The sequence below is a fragment of the Myripristis murdjan genome, chromosome 12 (genome assembly GCF_902150065.1).
Source record: "Myripristis murdjan chromosome 12, fMyrMur1.1, whole genome shotgun sequence".
Classification (NCBI taxonomy): Eukaryota; Metazoa; Chordata; class Actinopteri; order Holocentriformes; family Holocentridae; genus Myripristis; species Myripristis murdjan.
Window position 1 is genome coordinate 15,225,776 of NC_043991.1, and position 19,033 is coordinate 15,244,808.

The 19,033-nt window shown below is 40.4% G+C and overlaps 1 protein-coding gene across 2 annotated transcripts in view; it reads left to right on the forward strand.

Annotated features, from left to right (window-relative positions):
• Nucleotides 1–2,715: 2,715 nt before the first annotated feature.
• Nucleotides 2,716–19,033, forward strand: part of LOC115369009 (synaptic vesicle glycoprotein 2C) — a 29,909-nt gene continuing 13,591 nt past the window's right edge. For both annotated transcript variants that reach the window (XM_030065502.1, XM_030065503.1), the window contains exons 1-3: nt 2,716–3,322; nt 13,948–14,128; nt 17,824–17,975. In XM_030065502.1, coding sequence (XP_029921362.1) covers nt 2,716–3,322; nt 13,948–14,128; nt 17,824–17,975 — 940 coding nt within the window. The remainder of the gene's footprint in view (nt 3,323–13,947; nt 14,129–17,823; nt 17,976–19,033) is intronic.

The following is a 19,033-nucleotide window of genomic DNA, read 5'->3' on the forward strand; positions in this document are numbered from 1 at the left end:
CAATCAGACACATACAGCGCAACCACACAATAAACTGTTGGTCAGTTGAAAGCTTAGCAGTGTGGTGCTTGCGGTGATCATGAACATCTGCTGACTCCTTTTGATAATGTTTTTTTCTGATGAGTTTCAGTGGGGTGGGGTGTAGTGGGGGATAATGATCAATAAAGTTGACTAGATTGAGTGTGGAAGAGCCCTGTTAAGCATCTGGTTCAGGGTTTTGTAGTAAAACTCTTTCCAAGTATATTAGTGCAAAAAAAAAAAAAAAAAAGAAAAAGAAAAAGAAAAAAAAGAAAAGAAAATTGTCAAATGGCAACAGAGCCAACAGTCCCTGCTTGGGATGGGTGAGGTTGCTGATGCTGCTGCAAGCCCTCCACACACACCACTTGTTTTAATTCACCGTATAGGTGGTAGTGAAGACGTGATGCATTGAGCTGTTTTCATCACCCATCACCAAAGCCTCGCCGTCAGGGATCATAAAGTTCTTGTATCAAGCTGTAAAGCAACAACAGAGTCTGTTCTCCGGAGAAGTCAAGTTGTGAAGGACAGCATAACTTTTTCCAGTCTGCTGCTGTCTTTTCCGAAGCAGTGAAGAGGTGTTACAAGTCTGCGTGAGGGCCTCAGTGATGGAGGCTTCAAGGAGCTTGAGACTGCTGACTCTCCGCTGTGGTCCCTCTGACAAGCGCAGGGAAGTCAACAATTGGCTCTTTTGTCTTGTTGACTGAAAGACAAACTGGTGTCTGCACACCACGCGTCAAGGTCTTTCACCTTCTCCCCGAAGGCTGACTCATCACAGTCCATGATTAGGCCCACCACTGTCACACAGTCAGCAAACTTAATAAAGGGGATGGAGATCTGTATGGAAAGACAGCTGTGGATGAAGACAGCCCAGTAGTTGGCTGTGGACACTGAGGAATGTAAAAAAGGAATGGACAACATATCATTGAGTAGAACATGGGCCCAAATTCAGTGCAGTTGTCATTGTGTTTTGAAGCTGTTTGTCTTATTTAACAAGAAAGTGTCCCAGCCTGCTGTTGGAGTTCTAAGTGATTTATCTATTGCTAACTAGCTGACATTTGATATACGGGACTGTATATTTTAAACCTGCATACGGCTAACATTAGCATTGCCTGGCTGGAGCTGGGCTTCATGCAAGACTTTCTGTAATTGTTGGACAGGCTCCTGATGTTTTGAGACTAGTAACAAGGACAACTAATCTGCACACTGGATAAAAAACACAAGTCTGCATGAAGTGAGTTTTATGATATAGCTCTATTTCTGTTCTGTCAAAGTTCAAACAGCAGAGTTGTAGTGGTTTACAGTGGGATTTCTTTGCTCGTGCCATTGATTTCAGTGTTGGTGGCATCAAAGTCTGGCACCAGTGCAAATTTGGACTGCTGTCGCTCTGACATATTGTTCTGTCCTTCTTTATATGTTCCTTGGGCAACACAATACTAGATCATTTCAATGAAACAGAGCCCTGTTTTAACTGAGCCTTTTTTTTTTTTTTTTTTAAATTTAGTTGGGTCTTCTTTAGCTCTTCATTCAATTCATTTGATTTTTCTTTCTTATTTTTAGTCTAATTTGGCCAGCGAGGTGCTTGTTAGCTATAGAAACTTTTCTCCATCAAACGCCTCAAGACGTTTTATATCTCACCAGCATCTTACTAGCAATTATTCACAATAAAAGGCCAAATTGGATTCTTACTGCCTTTCAGTGGGATTCTCAGTTGGATTAAATTGGTGGATGCATTTTGCTGGTTGTGTCAATTTATCACAATTCAAGAACTTTAAATTATCAATAAAAAATAAAATACTACTGATTTCTCAAGTTTTTTTAATTTAAGTCCATCAGAATGCATTTTGTGTCTTAACCCAGCCAGCATTTGTTTTTTCTATGTTGTTTTAGGGCATAAACACATATTTGGTGTTAGGAAATAAACACAAATGTTGTTGGGATGCTTTTGATGTTGCACGTGGTTGTTAGCTCTACTCAAAATGAAATTCTTTTGCATTCAAATAATGAAATGAAGCTTCAGAAAACTTTTAATGTGTAAATACACAGTGACAAAAATGACAATGGTAATTTGTTTTACATTCTCTGTAAAGCCAGGCCTCCTTTGGCATAATGAGAGCATGTTTAGCTGTCACTCCATTTGAGAGAGTATAATTTATATTGTCTCTCTGGAAAGTTTTGATGTTAATGTGTCAAAAGGCTCATTTGGTCTATTTTCTACTGTGGCCAAATAAGCACAGTAGAATGTGCTCTCAACTGTAAGTCTAAGTGTAATCTAACCTTGTCTTTATCTTTTTTTTTTTTTTTTTTTTTTTTTTTGTCTCCACAGGCAGATAATCTCTCCTATTGAGCTCAGACAGTATTGATGATCCATCCAACCTGAGGTCACCTGTCTCTGTTTCATCACCTGCTGGCCGGACCCATCCAACTGGTGTAGAGATCATTACTTAATCAATAAAACCCTGGAGGCTGACTGGTCTTTCAACATTGACTGTTTGAACTAATGAACTGCCTTATGTCTTGATCCTTTGGGAAATAGAGGACTGGAGAGGAAGAAACATAGTAGCTTCTCACTCTATCTGACATCCAAGTAATCCTCTGTTGTAACTACAAATGACAATTTGTTTACATCTGTTGGACCTGGTGAAATAAAGGCTCAGCAGAGTTGAATTAAAAGACAGTGTTAATTATCATTGTGTCAAGATGGATGAAACACATAACAACAGGACTTCTTTGGTCAAAGGCGCCAAGGACATTGCTAAAGAGGCCAAGAGGCATGCTGCCAAAAAGGTTAGCAGAGCTGTCGACCGTGCCTCAGATGAGTATTCATCTCATCGCAACTACAGCCGTTTCCAGAATGAGGATGAAGAGGAGGACGATCACAATGATTATACCCAGCAAGACAACCACTACACTGGCAACGCCGCCAATGATGACGAGGGGGCTTCCAGTGATGCCACAGAGGGGCATGATGATGAAGATGAGATCTACGAGGGGGAGTACCAAGGGGTGCCTGCCTACAGCAATGGAAAGCCAAGCCATGGACAGGTGGCTCTGGGCCAGCCTGTCTCAGACAGCCTGAAGGGCCGCAAGGAGCTGGAAAATGAGAGACAGGCGGACGAAGAGGAGCTGGCCCAGCAGTATGAGCTGATCATGCAGGAGTGCGGCCATGGGAGATTCCAGTGGCAGCTGTTCTTTGTACTCGGACTGGCGCTCATGTCAGATGGTGTGGAGGTGTTCGTAGTTGGCTTTGTCCTGCCCAGCGCTGAGACAGACATGTGTGTGCCCAACTCTGGCGCTGGATGGCTTGGTAAGGATCAGAGTGCAGAGATGGAGGAAATGCATGTTCAGTTAGCTATCCAGGTTTGATCCAGTGGAGTCAGTGAGTCTATTTGATTGGCTTTCCAGTGGATGCACTTTATTCCTCTCATTTTCTGCTGATAAAATAAGCAAATCCATGTGATAGTCTATGTATGCTTCCAACTTGTCAACTGAATTCACTGCAATACCTGTACCCATATACAAATAGCAAATACACAGTCTTAAATGTATTTTCCACTCTATCACAGTTTAAATTCCCTCTTGGAATTGATATCCCTCCACAACTGGAAAGTAAATAAGCATCACTAACATTACATTTGAATTTGTATAGCAATTCAATTCACAGTTAAGTTCAGTTCAAGTGAAAACCAAAAGGAGCTTAATGTTATCTGAAAAGAGAGAAAATAAATCAAGAAAAATGTATAAAAAATCAAGATGACAATAAATTAAAATAGTGATAGTGATAGTGAATGTGTGTATGTGTATGTGTGTGTGCTCAATGGCAAAAACAGGGCGAAGGCGAGAGCAAGTTTGTATAATGACTCACTGAGGGAAAACTTAAAACAGCTTGTTTCATCAGATGTTTTTTTCAGCCTGTATTTGAAACTGCTAACAGATCTAAAGCCATTGCCAGGAAAAGTGTAATTATACAATCAAGATCCCATTGTAGAAAAGTCTGACAATTTCTGGTTGGGACGTTGTTGAGAGGGTTTGCCACCTTATGTACAGACAATCTTTTACTTCTCTCAATAGGATGACAGTATCCATAACCATTCTGCTTAACCATTATATTTTTATTTTTTTACTGTAACCTATATCACATGTAATTAACATATTAGCACATGAATGGGATGTTTGGCTGCTCTGTCATAGGCAGTGAACACAAGTATGTAGCCAGCACGTTGTATCCTTGGCTCGGCTGACTGACATTTTCTGTAAAAATTATTAAACATGGTGAAGAAGGTGCTAGGTTTAGTGCTGGCTTTACGGGCAGTCACTTAAGGCTTAAGTATCATCATCAGTTAAAGTTAACCAGCATTTCTTGCCAGCAAAACACACGTCATACAGTACAGCTCATGCTTTTCACACACTGACAAAACACTTATGTCTATCGGCATTTTCTGCTCCATCTCCATCTTGTCTGTTTACAGTGATGGTGTCATGTCAGCTCTGTGATAAGGTGGTTGATAAAAAATGTAGTTGACATCATAGCACTTTTTCTGGAAAAATTTTGGCTGTTTTCTAAAAGTGTTGTATCCAGCACTTTTTTAGGAATGGTAACGGCAGTTAGAGAAAAAGTGCTATGTGTGCTGACATCCCTATTTGTTACGGGCTTTTTCTTTGCCTGGATACAGCCCTTGTGATTTGCCACGCACACATTTTTTAAGTCCCTGGCGATTTCCTGAGGTCTGGAATTGCTCTCATCCCGGGGGGTAGATTCTTTGCAGATTTTCATTCTCTGTTTACGTCTTTAACTAAGCAAACATAGCAGTAGCGGCGAAGAGCTCGATAAATAAAAAGAGGAACAATAAGCCCATCTAAAAGTTGTTGTTGTTGCTGCGATGCCTGATGACGCAATTGATTAGCCTACTACAATTGCTTTAATGCTGACCAATGGTTCTGACGTATAGGCGGGACAAGCACTGATTTTAGTAAAGCATCCCTGATAGAGACATGAACATCACCCCACTGAATTATAGTACTATAGCAGAGCTAGATCAAACTTCACCAGCTTCATTCAGCTCCTTCCATTTACTTCTCAGGCATTTGTTCACCTGTGTGAATGTAGAAGTGAAGTTCACAGTAAACTTTGCAGGACATGGGAGGGTATTTTGGTTGATGCATGTATGTGCAGACAGAATCCAGTAGTGTTTAGTCATACTGCACATACTGGTTGATCAAAAACAAACAAACAAACAACAACAACAACAACAAAAAAGTATGGCTGTTGTGGAGATTGGTAGCAAATGTTTGGGTGTTGATAAGCTAATAGATTTACCTTTACCTCTCTGCTGGCTTGGTGATGATGACATTTGTTATTTTTGAGGGTTGAGCATGGAGCTTGCTGGTGGGTGACATTTTCAACTGTAATCTCATTGCGCTGGGAGCCATCAGTGGGTTGTCATGGCACCAGGTATTTGGATACATGAGTAGGAGGTGTTTTAAGCTAGATGGATCTCTCCCACACGAGGAAGAAGCGCAGCGTGTGTGTACATGTGTGTGTGTTTCACTAATTATGTGCGTTTGCCTATATGGTGTATTGTGTGCTGTGTGTGACTTGATTTCATTATTACTGTCACTTATGCCCAAAATAGACACAGTGGCCCTTCCTCTCACTTGTGCTGTATCCACACTCAGCATTATGTCCCTGACTGCATTAGTCGGTTATAATTCCCACACAATGAGTTTTTCTCTGCACAATATGATCATTTGTTTTCATGTACCAAAAACAGACCGCTAATCTTATAACTTTGGACGAGGTTTATTATTTACCTGGATTTCACCCATATTCTGATTCATCTCTCAGAGGGAGAAAGGAGGAAGAGAGTCTGCACCAGGGCTCAATTACACATCCTATAAATAAATGGGGTGTGTGTACATGTTTCCTTGTGGACGTTTATATGATGAACATGCAGAAATAGCCCTGTTGCACCAGGGTCTTGACTGGTGTTTCTCCATAAATGACTCTAATTGCTTAAGAGACTCTTAAGTGGACAGCTGGCTGAAAAAGAAAGAGAAAGAGAACTGAGAGATGTTCTTTCCTTTCTAGAGAGGGGGAAGATTTTGGCCTATTTGAGTTTAATGGACCATACCAGGGATTTTGAATGTTTAGTGTCATACCTGTAAACGTTTCAGCTAATCTTTTCCCAAAATAAGCGGTCGTGTTTTAGAACGCCAATACCATCTTTCCTCCCTTTTATCCAGCCATTGGTTTCCATTCACTCCACTACGATATGAAAATGAACTTTCAGAGACTTCAAACTTTCTTCACACCAGTACTCCATCACTATAAAATAGTCATCCACTTTAGTTTTCCTAAAAGCAGCAGTTCCGTTGTGTTTTGATGACTATTTTAAATCAGGCGGGGTGGTACAGTCCCTCCTCCAGAAAACAGTCCCCAGGGAAACATTTCCTTTACACAGGCAATTATCAGTTTTGTGGTTTATGGATGATGACGACTTTGTTAGCCACAGAGGCAGAAAATTATAAGGTGGGTGTTTCAAACAAAAAATCATATTTGAAAATTGAGGGATTTTTATTATATGTTGTGAAATCTTTAGTACCCCTGCATGATTCACAAAATGATTTGTTGCGGACTATTTGAGGTGCACAACATGCATCAGCAAACAGTTTTTGTTAAATTTCATCATCTAAAATGTCTGACAACTGACATCAGTTTGTGTTACTTTTCACTTTGGCGCTGCCCACAGAGTCATGTTATTTTGTAGGAAGGTGAACTGAATGTGCAGGCAAAAAGAATGGATGTGACGGAGTACGACGTGAGGGGGGAGGCGCTGAAATTTGGCAAGGCTTAAAAAAAAAAAGTTTACCACCTGACAATTGTATTGTTTAAACTTTATTTGCAGAGACAGTCATCTTGTCGCCTAGTTTTATGAATATTTACATGCATGAAAACACTGTGAGTCACCTCATCTGGGGCTGACCAGAGGTTGGCTGACGTGGTGACTCCCACTGTTATTAAAGATAACTGACGCTGTAGTTGCAATATAAAATAAAATCAAATAAAAACTTGGTCATTCAATAATACTTTTCATCAGCTGCCATAGTTGATTTCAATTAACTAGTTAGTTCCTACTGTATTCCTTGATCATTTTTAATTCATTCATTGGTGTATAATATTACCTATTATTCGTATTAGTTGCTATTCTTGAACTTTTCAAAATGCACTCTTATCTCTCCCATAAGGATTTTCATAACAGTAAAAAAGAAAGGTGTGATATCCAGATAGAGGATGTTGCAGCTTTTCCTCTACCTGCTCCGTTCTCTCTTCTCTGCCTCCCTCCTCCCCCTCTCCCCCGCTTTAATCCCTCTCTTACACTCTCTTTGTGTCTCAGAGCCATGCAGGCGATCTCACGATAGGACTGAAGTTCATCGCTGCAGCATTGTGCCTCACTGCAGTTTAGCCATGCTAGGCTGACTCACGTACCTCCTGAGAGATGGAGGGAGGGAGAGAGAGAGAGAGAGAGAGAGAGAGAGAGAGAGAGAGAGAGAGAGAGAGAGAGAGAGAGAGAGAGAGAGAGAGCAGATCTACACACTTCTGTCAGCACTTCGTATCCATGTCTCCACTTTCTTTCTTGCTTCACCACATTCATCTTTAATTTGTTTGAGGTTGCTTGCCTGTGACACAGTTGGTGTTGCAGGGCTTGTGTAAAGAGTGTGTGTGCTTGCTTGTGAATGTGTTCAAAGTGCAGCACAGTGTGAAGACTTCAATGAGTATGTGTGTGTGTGTGTGAGAGAGAGAGAGGGAGGGGGTTCGCCTAGAAGGGCTTTGCTTAACTTGCTTATGACATCAAACCGTGTTGCGCATTTTGTATGATTGTGTGTGATTGTGTGTACTCCAAGTGTCTCCATGCCGTATGCGTGGCCACAAACACCACTGACATGTTACTTTAATCAACACAATGGGGTGATAAATAGGCCCTGCTGGAGCCTGAGGTTAGCAAATTAAAATGTACAGAAACAGCGAGGTTCACCTGATCCACCGCCACTCCCCCACTCCCTATTCCTCTCCTTCTTTATTTCACAAAAAAGCACAATCACAGGGTACATCCACCCATAAAATGCCCAAGGAGGTCAAAATTGAATGCAGAGTTGCCCTAATCAGTCATTACGCATTTCATAAAGTATGGCATATTAATTACCAGGGCTGGGTTTGTGACCTTGGAGCAGCATATATCTTGTAAGCTTTTTTTTTTTTCTTTATGATGATAAAACAAACAAAAACCTTAAAGGAATACACCAGGTTTTTTGCAGAGTGGCTCGTTGATTAATTTACCCATTGTGATGAGAAGTAAGACCTTAAGACACAAAAATCATCCATGTGTCCCCAGTAAACTACCTAGCTCTGGTGTTCCATGCTAATACTTTAGGATATACAATGCTGAGTGAATAGGCAGCCAGTTTTGCTTTAACTCCAAGGACTATTTTCCCTACACAAAGGTCTTTATAAGAGTTAATATGGCAAAAACAAAAGCGTATAGGTGGGCCTGCTGGTGGCACCACAGGAAGGTCATGGAGTCACCTGAAATGGCTAAGTTTCATGCTGCAGCCAACATGAATGTTATCACCACATTTCATGACAATCCACTAAATACATCTGGAGATACGACTCTTTGGACCTAACTGCTGACCAACCAACCGAGCGACATGGTGACCAATAGATCCTCACTTACCAGCACAGCAAAAACATCAGTCCTCTAACTTTGAATGTATGCGATTTAACATAAAGTCCCTCAATTCAGTGGCTCCTTTTCCACTATCACGCCAAACACGGGTGAGCTTGTGCATGCCAAGGCCAGCTGTGTTTTTAGTGTTACATCCTGTTTTTGATCGGGCTTCAGTGGGACTACGTCGGGACCAGTTTCCAGGTGCTAATGGCCCACCAATTACCCATAGGCCAGACAGGGCTAACCATGGCACATATTACCTGAGGCGGAGTCAAGGGTCATAGGTAGGGCTTACCAGCTTTGGGTAAGGAGACGGGTGCAGCTGATAAGTAAAAATGCCAGTGCAGCAGCTCATTTCTAATCACCCCACTTCTATTGCAGAAAAAAACAAAAAACAAAACAAGAAATGGACAACAACTGACATTTTGGGTCAAATGAGAAAATTGGGGCTCAGCTCACTATCTGGGCAGAGAATAATGTCCGACAAGTTGACGACATCTGCTAGAATGGTAGAATGCTGGATAGCTGGCAGCATTTAAATACCGAATTTCCCCAATTAATCGCCCAGCCGCGAATAGGCGCCTGGTTCTTTTAAACGCCTGGGGTCTGCACCCATTTTGCGTATTAAACGCCCACCCGAATAACCGCCGGGGCGATTATTTGCATTATATTGAGGTAAACCCAAAATAAAGCTATTCACCTTATTTTTGCAGAAGTGAACAGTTAGCCGCACAATAGCTGTGCGGCACTTCCGTTTTCTGTCAAAATAAGAGAGCTAGCTAACGTTAGAAAAAAGGGTGTACCGTAATCTTAAATCGACCGACTATAAATATGTTGGACAGTAACTGTCATCACAATAATGGCCTGGTGCAGGTCTGTGTAAAAATAAATAAAGGCCTGCAGCGAATAGCCGCCTGGTTCTTTTAAACGCCTGGGGTCCAAGTTGATTTTGCCCGGGCGATTAATTGGGGAAATACGGTAGTTCAAGATAGTAACTGACCAGTGCCAATCACTCAGCAACTGTAAGGCTATATGGGAGGAGTACTGACAGGGTTAAAATACTGACAGGGTTAAAATAGTGAGCACCTCTCACTTCCACAAAATGTTTTTTAAAAGGAAAAGTATACAAATAAGCTGAACTGCTGAATGTTGTTAGATGGAGCTATCCAGTCCAATATGTGTGTGTGTGTTTGGGTGTTTGTGCATGCATGCATGTGAGTGTAATCCACCATTACAAAAACAGATCAGCAGGTGTAGATGTAATTAATACCAGAGGAATGCACGTTGATCAAGCAGCGATGTTCCCAGAGCTGTACTTTTCTTCCCTCCCCCTTTCCCTCCTCTTCTGCTGTCTTTCTTTGCTGTAACCCACCTGCCAATCACACACGTACCTCTGGGAAATCCATCATCTGGGGAAATCCTGAAGTTCTCACAACATGTTCTAAATGTTCTGGCTGAAGAAATTAGTCAGTTAATTCCATTGACTGTTGCCTGTCAGCTTGTGCGCTTCTCTCATCCATGCCAGGACACGCACGTCGAGGAGAAAAACTAGAGCAGAAAGGTGTCATGAGGGAATTGCACTTACGCATAAGAGCTAATTACAATAGTGAGAGAGAAACAGCATACCTGGAGACCACTAGAGACAACTTTGAGTTAGCTCCAGTAATCCCTATGGATGCAGAGAGGAGCTGCAAAGTGTACCACTGAAAAGAGCACACACACACACACACACACACACACACACACACACACACTGTGCCAAGAGCTCTTTCTTAAGAATAAGATTACCTCTAATCCCACTGAAATGGCCCCAGTGGCTCTGTATGTTGATTCATTTGGCCATCATCAAGACACTTTTCACACAAGTGTTGTTTTGAGTGTACAAACCACAATGTGGATTGTTTGCCCTTTGGTTGGAGCTTTTAAACAAAGAGGCTTATGTTCTTTTGAATTTTTAGATGAGTCATATCTTGATATGTCATTATTTTAACTCACTGCTAATTTTTTTTGGATTGGGTACAACTGAATTCAGAATGGAACGACATATGGTTGTTCATTTGCATGAATTAATTATTCTGTGGTTATAATGAGTCTAAATGGTTCAGTGGGTTGTCACTGAGGTCAAACGCCCAAAGACGCCCCATTTTGGGTTTCCAACAGTATATATAAAGCGGAGTATCATATGAGCCAGGGCCTGCAATCTTGAGGAAAGAGGAGGGTATGAGCTCTGACCTCTGTTTGAACCATAGCAATCACAAATCCAATCTCAGTGACGTTCATACAGCCTCCATTCAAAACACTACCATCACTACCATTACCCTCCCCCTTTATTACAGATACAAACCCAGCATGACAGGACCCATAAAATAAATGAGCTGGTGTTAGCAGATACCATCTCCTTGAGTGCACATGTTCACATGCATTATTTGTCTATACACCATTCAAAGGATAACACTAGTTTTTGGAGCCTGCGGTACTTTTGATGTTCTGCTGGATATATATATTTTTTAAAGTCATGTGCTCTTTATACGGTGCTGCCTATAGGAGAGCCTTCTCTGCAGTGGCGGTGCATAGTTAGATCCAGTGGTTGTCACCTGTAATGAATCACCGGCTCTCGGCATCATGTCTGCGCAGCTTGATAAGACCCTCTACTTTCAGCATATCTGTCCCATCACTTCAAACACAGTGGCGAGAAAAAAGAAAGAGGAGAAAAAAAAGAGAAGGCTTCCTCTCCTCTGTACGCTCTCTTTCTAGAAATGCCTCGTCAAACAATTGCTTCTCTCCCCCTACACACATTAGCATTTTTATTAGAACATAGACAGTAAAGTGGATTATTTACCAGCCTGACTGCCCACCCTACCATTCCCCCAACTTTCTTTTCTTTTTTTTCCACTGCATTTTCCTTGGGACAGGAAGCGAAATGATCCTGACTTCCCTGCAGACAAGTGGCTGTAAGAAAAGACTGCTTGGATTGTAAAAGCAGGGCTGCGAGGTCAACTACTGCTGTTGCTTGAAGTCACTTTAAGAAACATAATTTAAGGAAGACAGAGTCATTCTGCAAGTCTGAATTCACCGTAATTAAATTCCGATCTTTACTATCCTGCAAAGTACATTTGATTTAGAGACAGGGTTTACAAAAAACATATCAAATTACTACATTACACACCAGTCAATAGGTAAAGAGGACGCGAAAACATCACTCAGTGGTTTAATATGTAAAGTTTATAAGGGATGTACATGAGGATGCAGATGAAACAATCTAATTGCAGTACAGGTGGTCTAATCTTGACTTGAATTTAGGCATACAAAGCAGTGCCAAGAGGTTAAATATTGGTTGTCAGATACTGCTTGCCATGGATTGCGCAGCTAATCTTAGCCTAGACTTATTGACTTTGGTCACCGCAATTAGGAAATGGAATACTATATCTTCAGTACAGTCAAAACACACTGGAGTTGTTCTAAAGTGCTGTGGCCTCATGGTCCCTATTTGGCTGGTCTGTAGTGCCTCAAGCCAAGCTCAATCCAATCGATCCCAACCCTGCCATGTGTGACCTCTCAGTGTTCTGTCAATAGCTGGGAAATAACAGACCCGATTTGAGTCTGAGCTGTGTTACTCCACTGATGCACTTAGAAAGAACCACTTAAAAGCAGTGCTGATATTTCGCAGCTGTGTGTGCATGTCCATGTGTGCAAGACTCTTCACCTGTACATTTAATGACTACATCACATCTGTCTCTCCGCTGAAAGTCAGTGTAAATTCTTGGTCTTGCTTTTGCTTAATCCATTCATATGCACTACACTCACACTACATTAGCTTTATTTTGGTACCACAAATGATCTCCTTTGAAATGTCTGACGTGTGCATGTGTTAGACACATGCCTTGAAATGAAGCCTATTCCAAGGCTCAGGAGGAGACTTGACAAACGTACTCAAAATATGTTTACCTAGCCGGCCAGAACCTTCTGAATTTCTAATTGATCCCTATCTATAGATATGTTATTAGCTGATTCTAATAATTTGAATTATGCACTGTGTGGTGCACAGATCCCTCAAGTGGACAAATATGTGAATTACAAAAAAAAAAAAAAAAAAAAGACTTGACAAATGTATGAATCTGTTTTAATAATTAAAAAAAAAAAAAAAGCAGTTCTGCACTGGGTTTAAACAAGCATAGAGCTGCTGTAGTGTCCATGCACTAGATTTCCCAGACAGTTGATTTCTTATCTGAAATGTTTTAATCGAATTAGGATATCAGACATGTCCCATAGGGTCTTGGTAAGGTAGGAGTTAAATGTACAGTTGTGCAGACATGCAGATGTATATCATTGATAAAGTGTCAGTATCCTCTAAACACATGGACCTATGGCTAGGTTGGCATTGCAAGCACTGCTTCTCTATCATTTTAGAGGAGACCTATGTCAACAGTCAATCTTAAAAAGGCTGAGAATGCACTGAAATGGTGTTATGTGCCGTCAAAAGAAAAATACAATATAGCAAATAAATTCAAACTTGGCTCAAAATTTTATAATCAATCATCAAACCCACAGCAGTGAAACCTGCATGGGGACCAAAAATAAAAACACACTGATTAGGCCCTGCATGCAGAGATCTCCAAATCAAGACTCAGAGTAAACAGAAATGCACCACATTCTGCATGCAGGACAGAATTAGGTCAGTACCCCTCGTAATCACAAAAAAAGAACCATTAAATTTTATGACCATTTAAAAAACAGCAATTCCCAGTCTTATCACTATAAAGCCCTTAAATGCCTGGAAACAAACAAGAAAAGGAATCCTTTATGCTTGCTGATTCTGGAGCTCACTTCAGAAAAGATGTCAAAACACCAAGATGGCCCTCAGTGTATCTGGTCAAACCAAATTACTACACCAGACAAACAACAGATTGTGAAAAATACTGTAATGAACTTATAAAATCCCAAAGTAAACTGGAAATATAGTCAGCTCTAAGTAGAAAATACAAACTTGCAGATAAAACCCTAATGAGAGAGATAGTATATTCATGTTGCTTTTTCTTCTGCTACAAGAACTCTGTATCTTATCCAGTCAGCATTTTCACTTACAAACTGGCATTATGAGTCCAGATGGCTGATCATGTCACAACATTTCTCTTTCTCTCTCTCTCTCTCTCTCTCTCTCTCTCTCTCTCTCTCTCTCTCTCTCTCTCTCTTTTTTTCCTGTCTCCAGGTAGCATCGTGTATCTGGGGATGATGTTTGGAGCCTTTTTCTGGGGGGGTCTATCAGACAAGGTGGGCCGTAAACAGTGCCTGCTGATCGCCATGTCTTTCAATGGCTTCTTCGCCTTCCTGTCCTCCTTCGTCCAAGGCTACAGCATGTTCCTCCTCTGCCGCATGGTGTCTGGCTTTGGGTAGGTATATTCTCTTCTCTTCTCTTCTCTTCTCTTCTCTTCTCTTCTCTTCTCTTCTCTTCTCTTCTCTTCTCTTCTCTTCTCTTCTCTTCTCTTCTCTTCTCTTCTCTTCTCTTCAGCCTGACAACACACTGTATAAGATCAATAGGAATTTCACCTGGAATATCTGTTTGATTTCCATGTCAAGTGTAAGTGCTACCTAATATTAACAAGCATTGACCTACGTTTCCTAACCTTAACCACGACCCTTTCCTAACCATAACAAAGTAGTTTTGGTGGCTATTGAGCAAGCTGGCAAGCAAACATTCACTGCAGCACACACGCAATACCATACACTGATGTCTGTCGTGGCAATCAATGGGGCTCTAAAATAATCATTTGATCTCAAATATTTACAAGTAATTTGGCTATTGCTGTCTTTGTTATGTAGCCCAATATTTATAATGAAGACAAAAGTATAAACTTAAATGGAAATGGTGTGCACAATCCTATTAACCACTCTTCATATCTTGTAGAGATTATCTCTGGTATACTGAGGCACCAGGACACCTCCATATACCTTTAATAAAAATCAGAGCTCACTGTGAGCTACTGGGACAAATGTAGCTCTGGTGGAGTAATAAACAAAACATAAATATAAGCTAGTGCACTATTTTCACTAACTTAAAAGTTTAAATGGGCCACTGTTCAATGCAATATTGACTGTGGCTGATGTAGCTATTCATAGTCTGACCCAGGGTCTATGGCGAGCCTCAGATTAATAAGATCAAATGTAATTTAAATCGAGACAGGCCGTTTTCGCCCCAGGGTGTTCATATATCATATGACTGTTTCAAAAAACATTGCTTCTATTCAGAGAGCTGTCAAAACAAAGCAGCAATATGAAAATGGATTTAGAGCCTGGCCTGTAATTGTAATTGTGTGCGTGTGTGTGGTTGGGCACACACATGCACGTGTATCATGAGTCATGAAGTCTGTACAGTCCACTGTCACAACCATTACATCCCACAAGTCCTGCCTGTTGCACAGAGCACACTCCTAATCTCTTTAAAGGTAATCATCAAAAAATTCCTTTTGTCTACCAGTAAAGCTATAAACTGATTTGTACTCTATATTGAATTCACGCCTTTTGTCATTTTAACTTCAACACACAACAACTCGTCCTCAACTCATTGAATAGCAAAGTCACCCACCATTTTGGTCTTAATTAAAAACAGCCACTATATTAGTAGCTTAATTTCTGCCTCACATGGTCAATATGGCAAAGAAGAAAATAAGTATTTTTCTATATGCTTGGCAGACTTTATACCATGATTGATTCTCTATTTTTCAAACCAGACCAACATCTGATGTCAATAAATCTATTCTGGAAAATAGTTTTGGACAGCAAACAATTTTGGATTCTGCACCTGTAGGTGAAAATCATCATAAATACTTGTTCATTATATCATTTACCTGATGATGCATGCTCAATCTGGAATTCAGACTGGAGGTGACATCAGCTGCAGTGTGCATTGTGGGAGAAACTATACATACACATACTTCACTTTACTACTTCTGCATTAAGATGGTATACACTGATAATCACCAATCACCATTTGACCAAAGATATAATAGGTCAAGAAGAAAACTATCAATGTATTTGCAGCCTTGGTGGCTTGGAGACAAAGTCAGTCTTCAGAGTTGTCATATTCCTGTTAAATCTGGCTGTTACTTCATTTAGCGGTTCCTAAATTCATCGGGGTTATATCCTTTATGTATTTCCTTAATAACAAACTAAAGGGGAGATAGACGTGTTCTCCACCATAGTGTTAGCGCTCCACTCTTGCAAGAAGAGTTGATGTGAACACCATGTAATGATCTGTCAAAGGACTCCGTGAGGTCGGTTGTAACAGTGCCACATAGCAAAGTTCAAAAACAGCGTCTACAGTGCCTTCAGACTACTTCACCAGGATGTAGGAAAGCAGCGTAATTTTACCAGATACCAAGTTATGTGAACATTTCAGAAATTTCATTCAATATGAGATACAGTTTTACTCTAAATTATACAAAAGTGTCATCTGGCACGAAGTTACTCTGAGGCAGTTACGAATACATATTTGAAGTAAATGAGAGAGAGAGGGGAAAAAAACAAACAAAAAAAAAAAACAAAAGCTGCACTGACCCATATTTGTTTGTTTTTATATGTTTTCATCATTTCCCCCTGTTATGGCCCAGGTCAGAGGACAATCTTCTGCTGCGTCCACAAAATGCTCTCCAGGGCGCTGAGGCACCAGTGCAGATCTGCTAGACCGGGGAATTGCAGACTGTTGAGTCTTGGGAAGGTTCCAGCTGAATACACTGTAGCTGCAACAATTTCAACTTGTAGTTTGTTAGATTTCAAGCCTTGTCTAGTGGTTTATCTGTCTTGCTGTTTTGGGGCAGTTAGTTTTTGTTCGGTCTCATTTGTTAACTCAGAAGTGCTATTTCTGTCGCCTGATTCAACATAAAGACTATTGAACGTCCTCTCTGCTCTTTGGCCCAAGCTTACCTCTTTACACCCACAGATAAGTAATGCTTAACATTTTAGAATAATTTAGTACCAAATGGAGCCACAGTTCAACTGCTATGCAGAAATATTGAAATAGGGAACATGGTCCATGTGCTGCCTGGATTTTTCAGTTTCAGAAATCAAGAATCAATTGAACAAATTATTCAGATCTGGTTACTTAATAAACATTACTACTCATGCTACTAATTAACACTACTCAGTAATAATATTACATTCGAATAGCAAAGTCACCCACCATTTTGGTCTTATAACAGTGTCTTGTCTGTTAATTTGATTTTGTCTCAAGAAAGCAGCCTCTTGCAGCTAAAATATCACGGCTGAAACTGTTGTAAATGTAATCAAAATGACTGGATTTTGAAAGTAGGGATTTTCCTCTGAAGCCTCATTTTCTGGGACCAAGAAGCCAGAAACACTGCAGTTATCCGCAGGTCAAGCGGAAAAAAATAGTAAGTGGACACACATAAATGACTCATGGAAGATAGTCTTTGAGCAAATAAAAGCAAGAATGGATGAAACAGGTCATTCAGCTTCTTGGGTGTCTGCTCCCCGCTGGCCTGCTCAACTTAAGAAAATGTGTTTCAGACTTTGGAGGGAAAAAATAGCAGTCTGCAAATGTCAGTGTACTCTTTACTAATGTCACAGTGCAACGTGAATGATACATCATGTAAAGGAACTATTAAAAAAGTAGACAGATCTTTTTTTTTCTCCACAGAAAAAAAACTATTGAACTATTTTCACACATCTGTATTTGAAGAGTTCATTTGCAAAAACAGCTTAGAAATTGTACTAATTTCTACTAATAGTCTTTTTTTCCCCCACATAATATCAATCAAAAATTATACTAGACTAATCCAGGTATATTAGCTTTTGCAACAAAATTTCAGATTCTGAATTCTGAATTTTTATTTTATTTTATTTTATTTTAAGAAATAGCATTGATCTGCCTTTGCAAATAAATTCCTCTTTTACTGCCTCAGGCCTGTTTTATAGCATCTTTTATGTCCATCATGACAAACCTGTATTTGACCTAAAAAAAAAAAAAAAAGACCAAATTCCGGTTATGATATCCATTCAAGCTGTCTACTGTAGCAGATATAACCAATAGAGGTACGTCTTTTTTTTTTTTTTTTTTTTTTTTTTTTAGGATTGGTGGAGCTGTACCAATTGTGTTCTCCTACTTTGCGGAGGTGTTGGCCCGGGAGAAGAGAGGAGAGCACCTGAGCTGGCTCTGTATGTTCTGGATGATAGGAGGAATCTACGCCTCGGCCATGGCCTGGGCCATCATTCCACACTACGGTGAGTGACAGCTCTGTCCCTCTGTCATGACGCATAAATCATGATCATACTACACTGCCACCGTCAGCACGTGCACCACACCCTCCATGCTTTAGTAACTAATCTGCTCAGATCAGTAGTCTGTGAATACAGGAGCTCTTCTTGCTCAATTCTGTGTAATGAATGTGATGTGCCAAAGTGAAAATAGGTGAAAAGTGAGAGAAATAAGTACATTTATCCACCACCAAAGGATTACATGGAGGCAAATATAGGTGGTAGTTTGACTCTGAAAACCCACAGTAGAAAGTAATGTTGTAGCAGATGGACATACACATTTTTCTTCAATTCCAGTCACCCGGGTTCACACCAAGAAGCTATAATTTCTCTGCAAAAGTTTTGCTCACTGAACCATTATGAAAACCTTACCTCACCCTTAACTCAATTACTTTTTTTTCTTTTTGTAATATGTATCTTATTCTGCTTTTAACTTGATTGACTTGATTTACACTAATAATTGCCTACTTGGCACTCTGTGATCCTTCCTCTTCCATTTTGCCCCATTTAGGCTTTTAGAACTGTGTCTTTTCTTGCCAGCTATTAGGGTTCAGGTCGGGGTGTGTCATTTTTCTGTGGATCTTCCTTTGAGACTGTAGCAGTGATGAAGGGCTCTAAACAAACTTAACTCGAGCTAAACCATTAGCTAACCTTAACATGAGTGAAAGTGTCATGTTTTCTTTAAGCTGATTTGTGCCGAAGAAACATAATCTTCACTTAATTTGTGTTCTCAACATGTAATCTGCCAGAAACATTATATATAGACACTGAGAGAGCAGGCTGGTTTAACAGATCTTATAAGCTATAATGACAGAGAGTTGGAGGACAAAAGGAAACCAAGAGCAACAAGAGAGGGGAGGAGGTGAGTGTCAAAGGATAGGAGCAAAATGAGTGAAACGAAATCAATCTAGCACGAAGGAGTGTGGATGGGGATAGAAGAGCAGAGAAAGCGATTAGGAGGACAAGGGAGAAGGAGAGATAAAGGATTGCATATGATTTATGTGGGCTGTGTCAGGGATAATCGA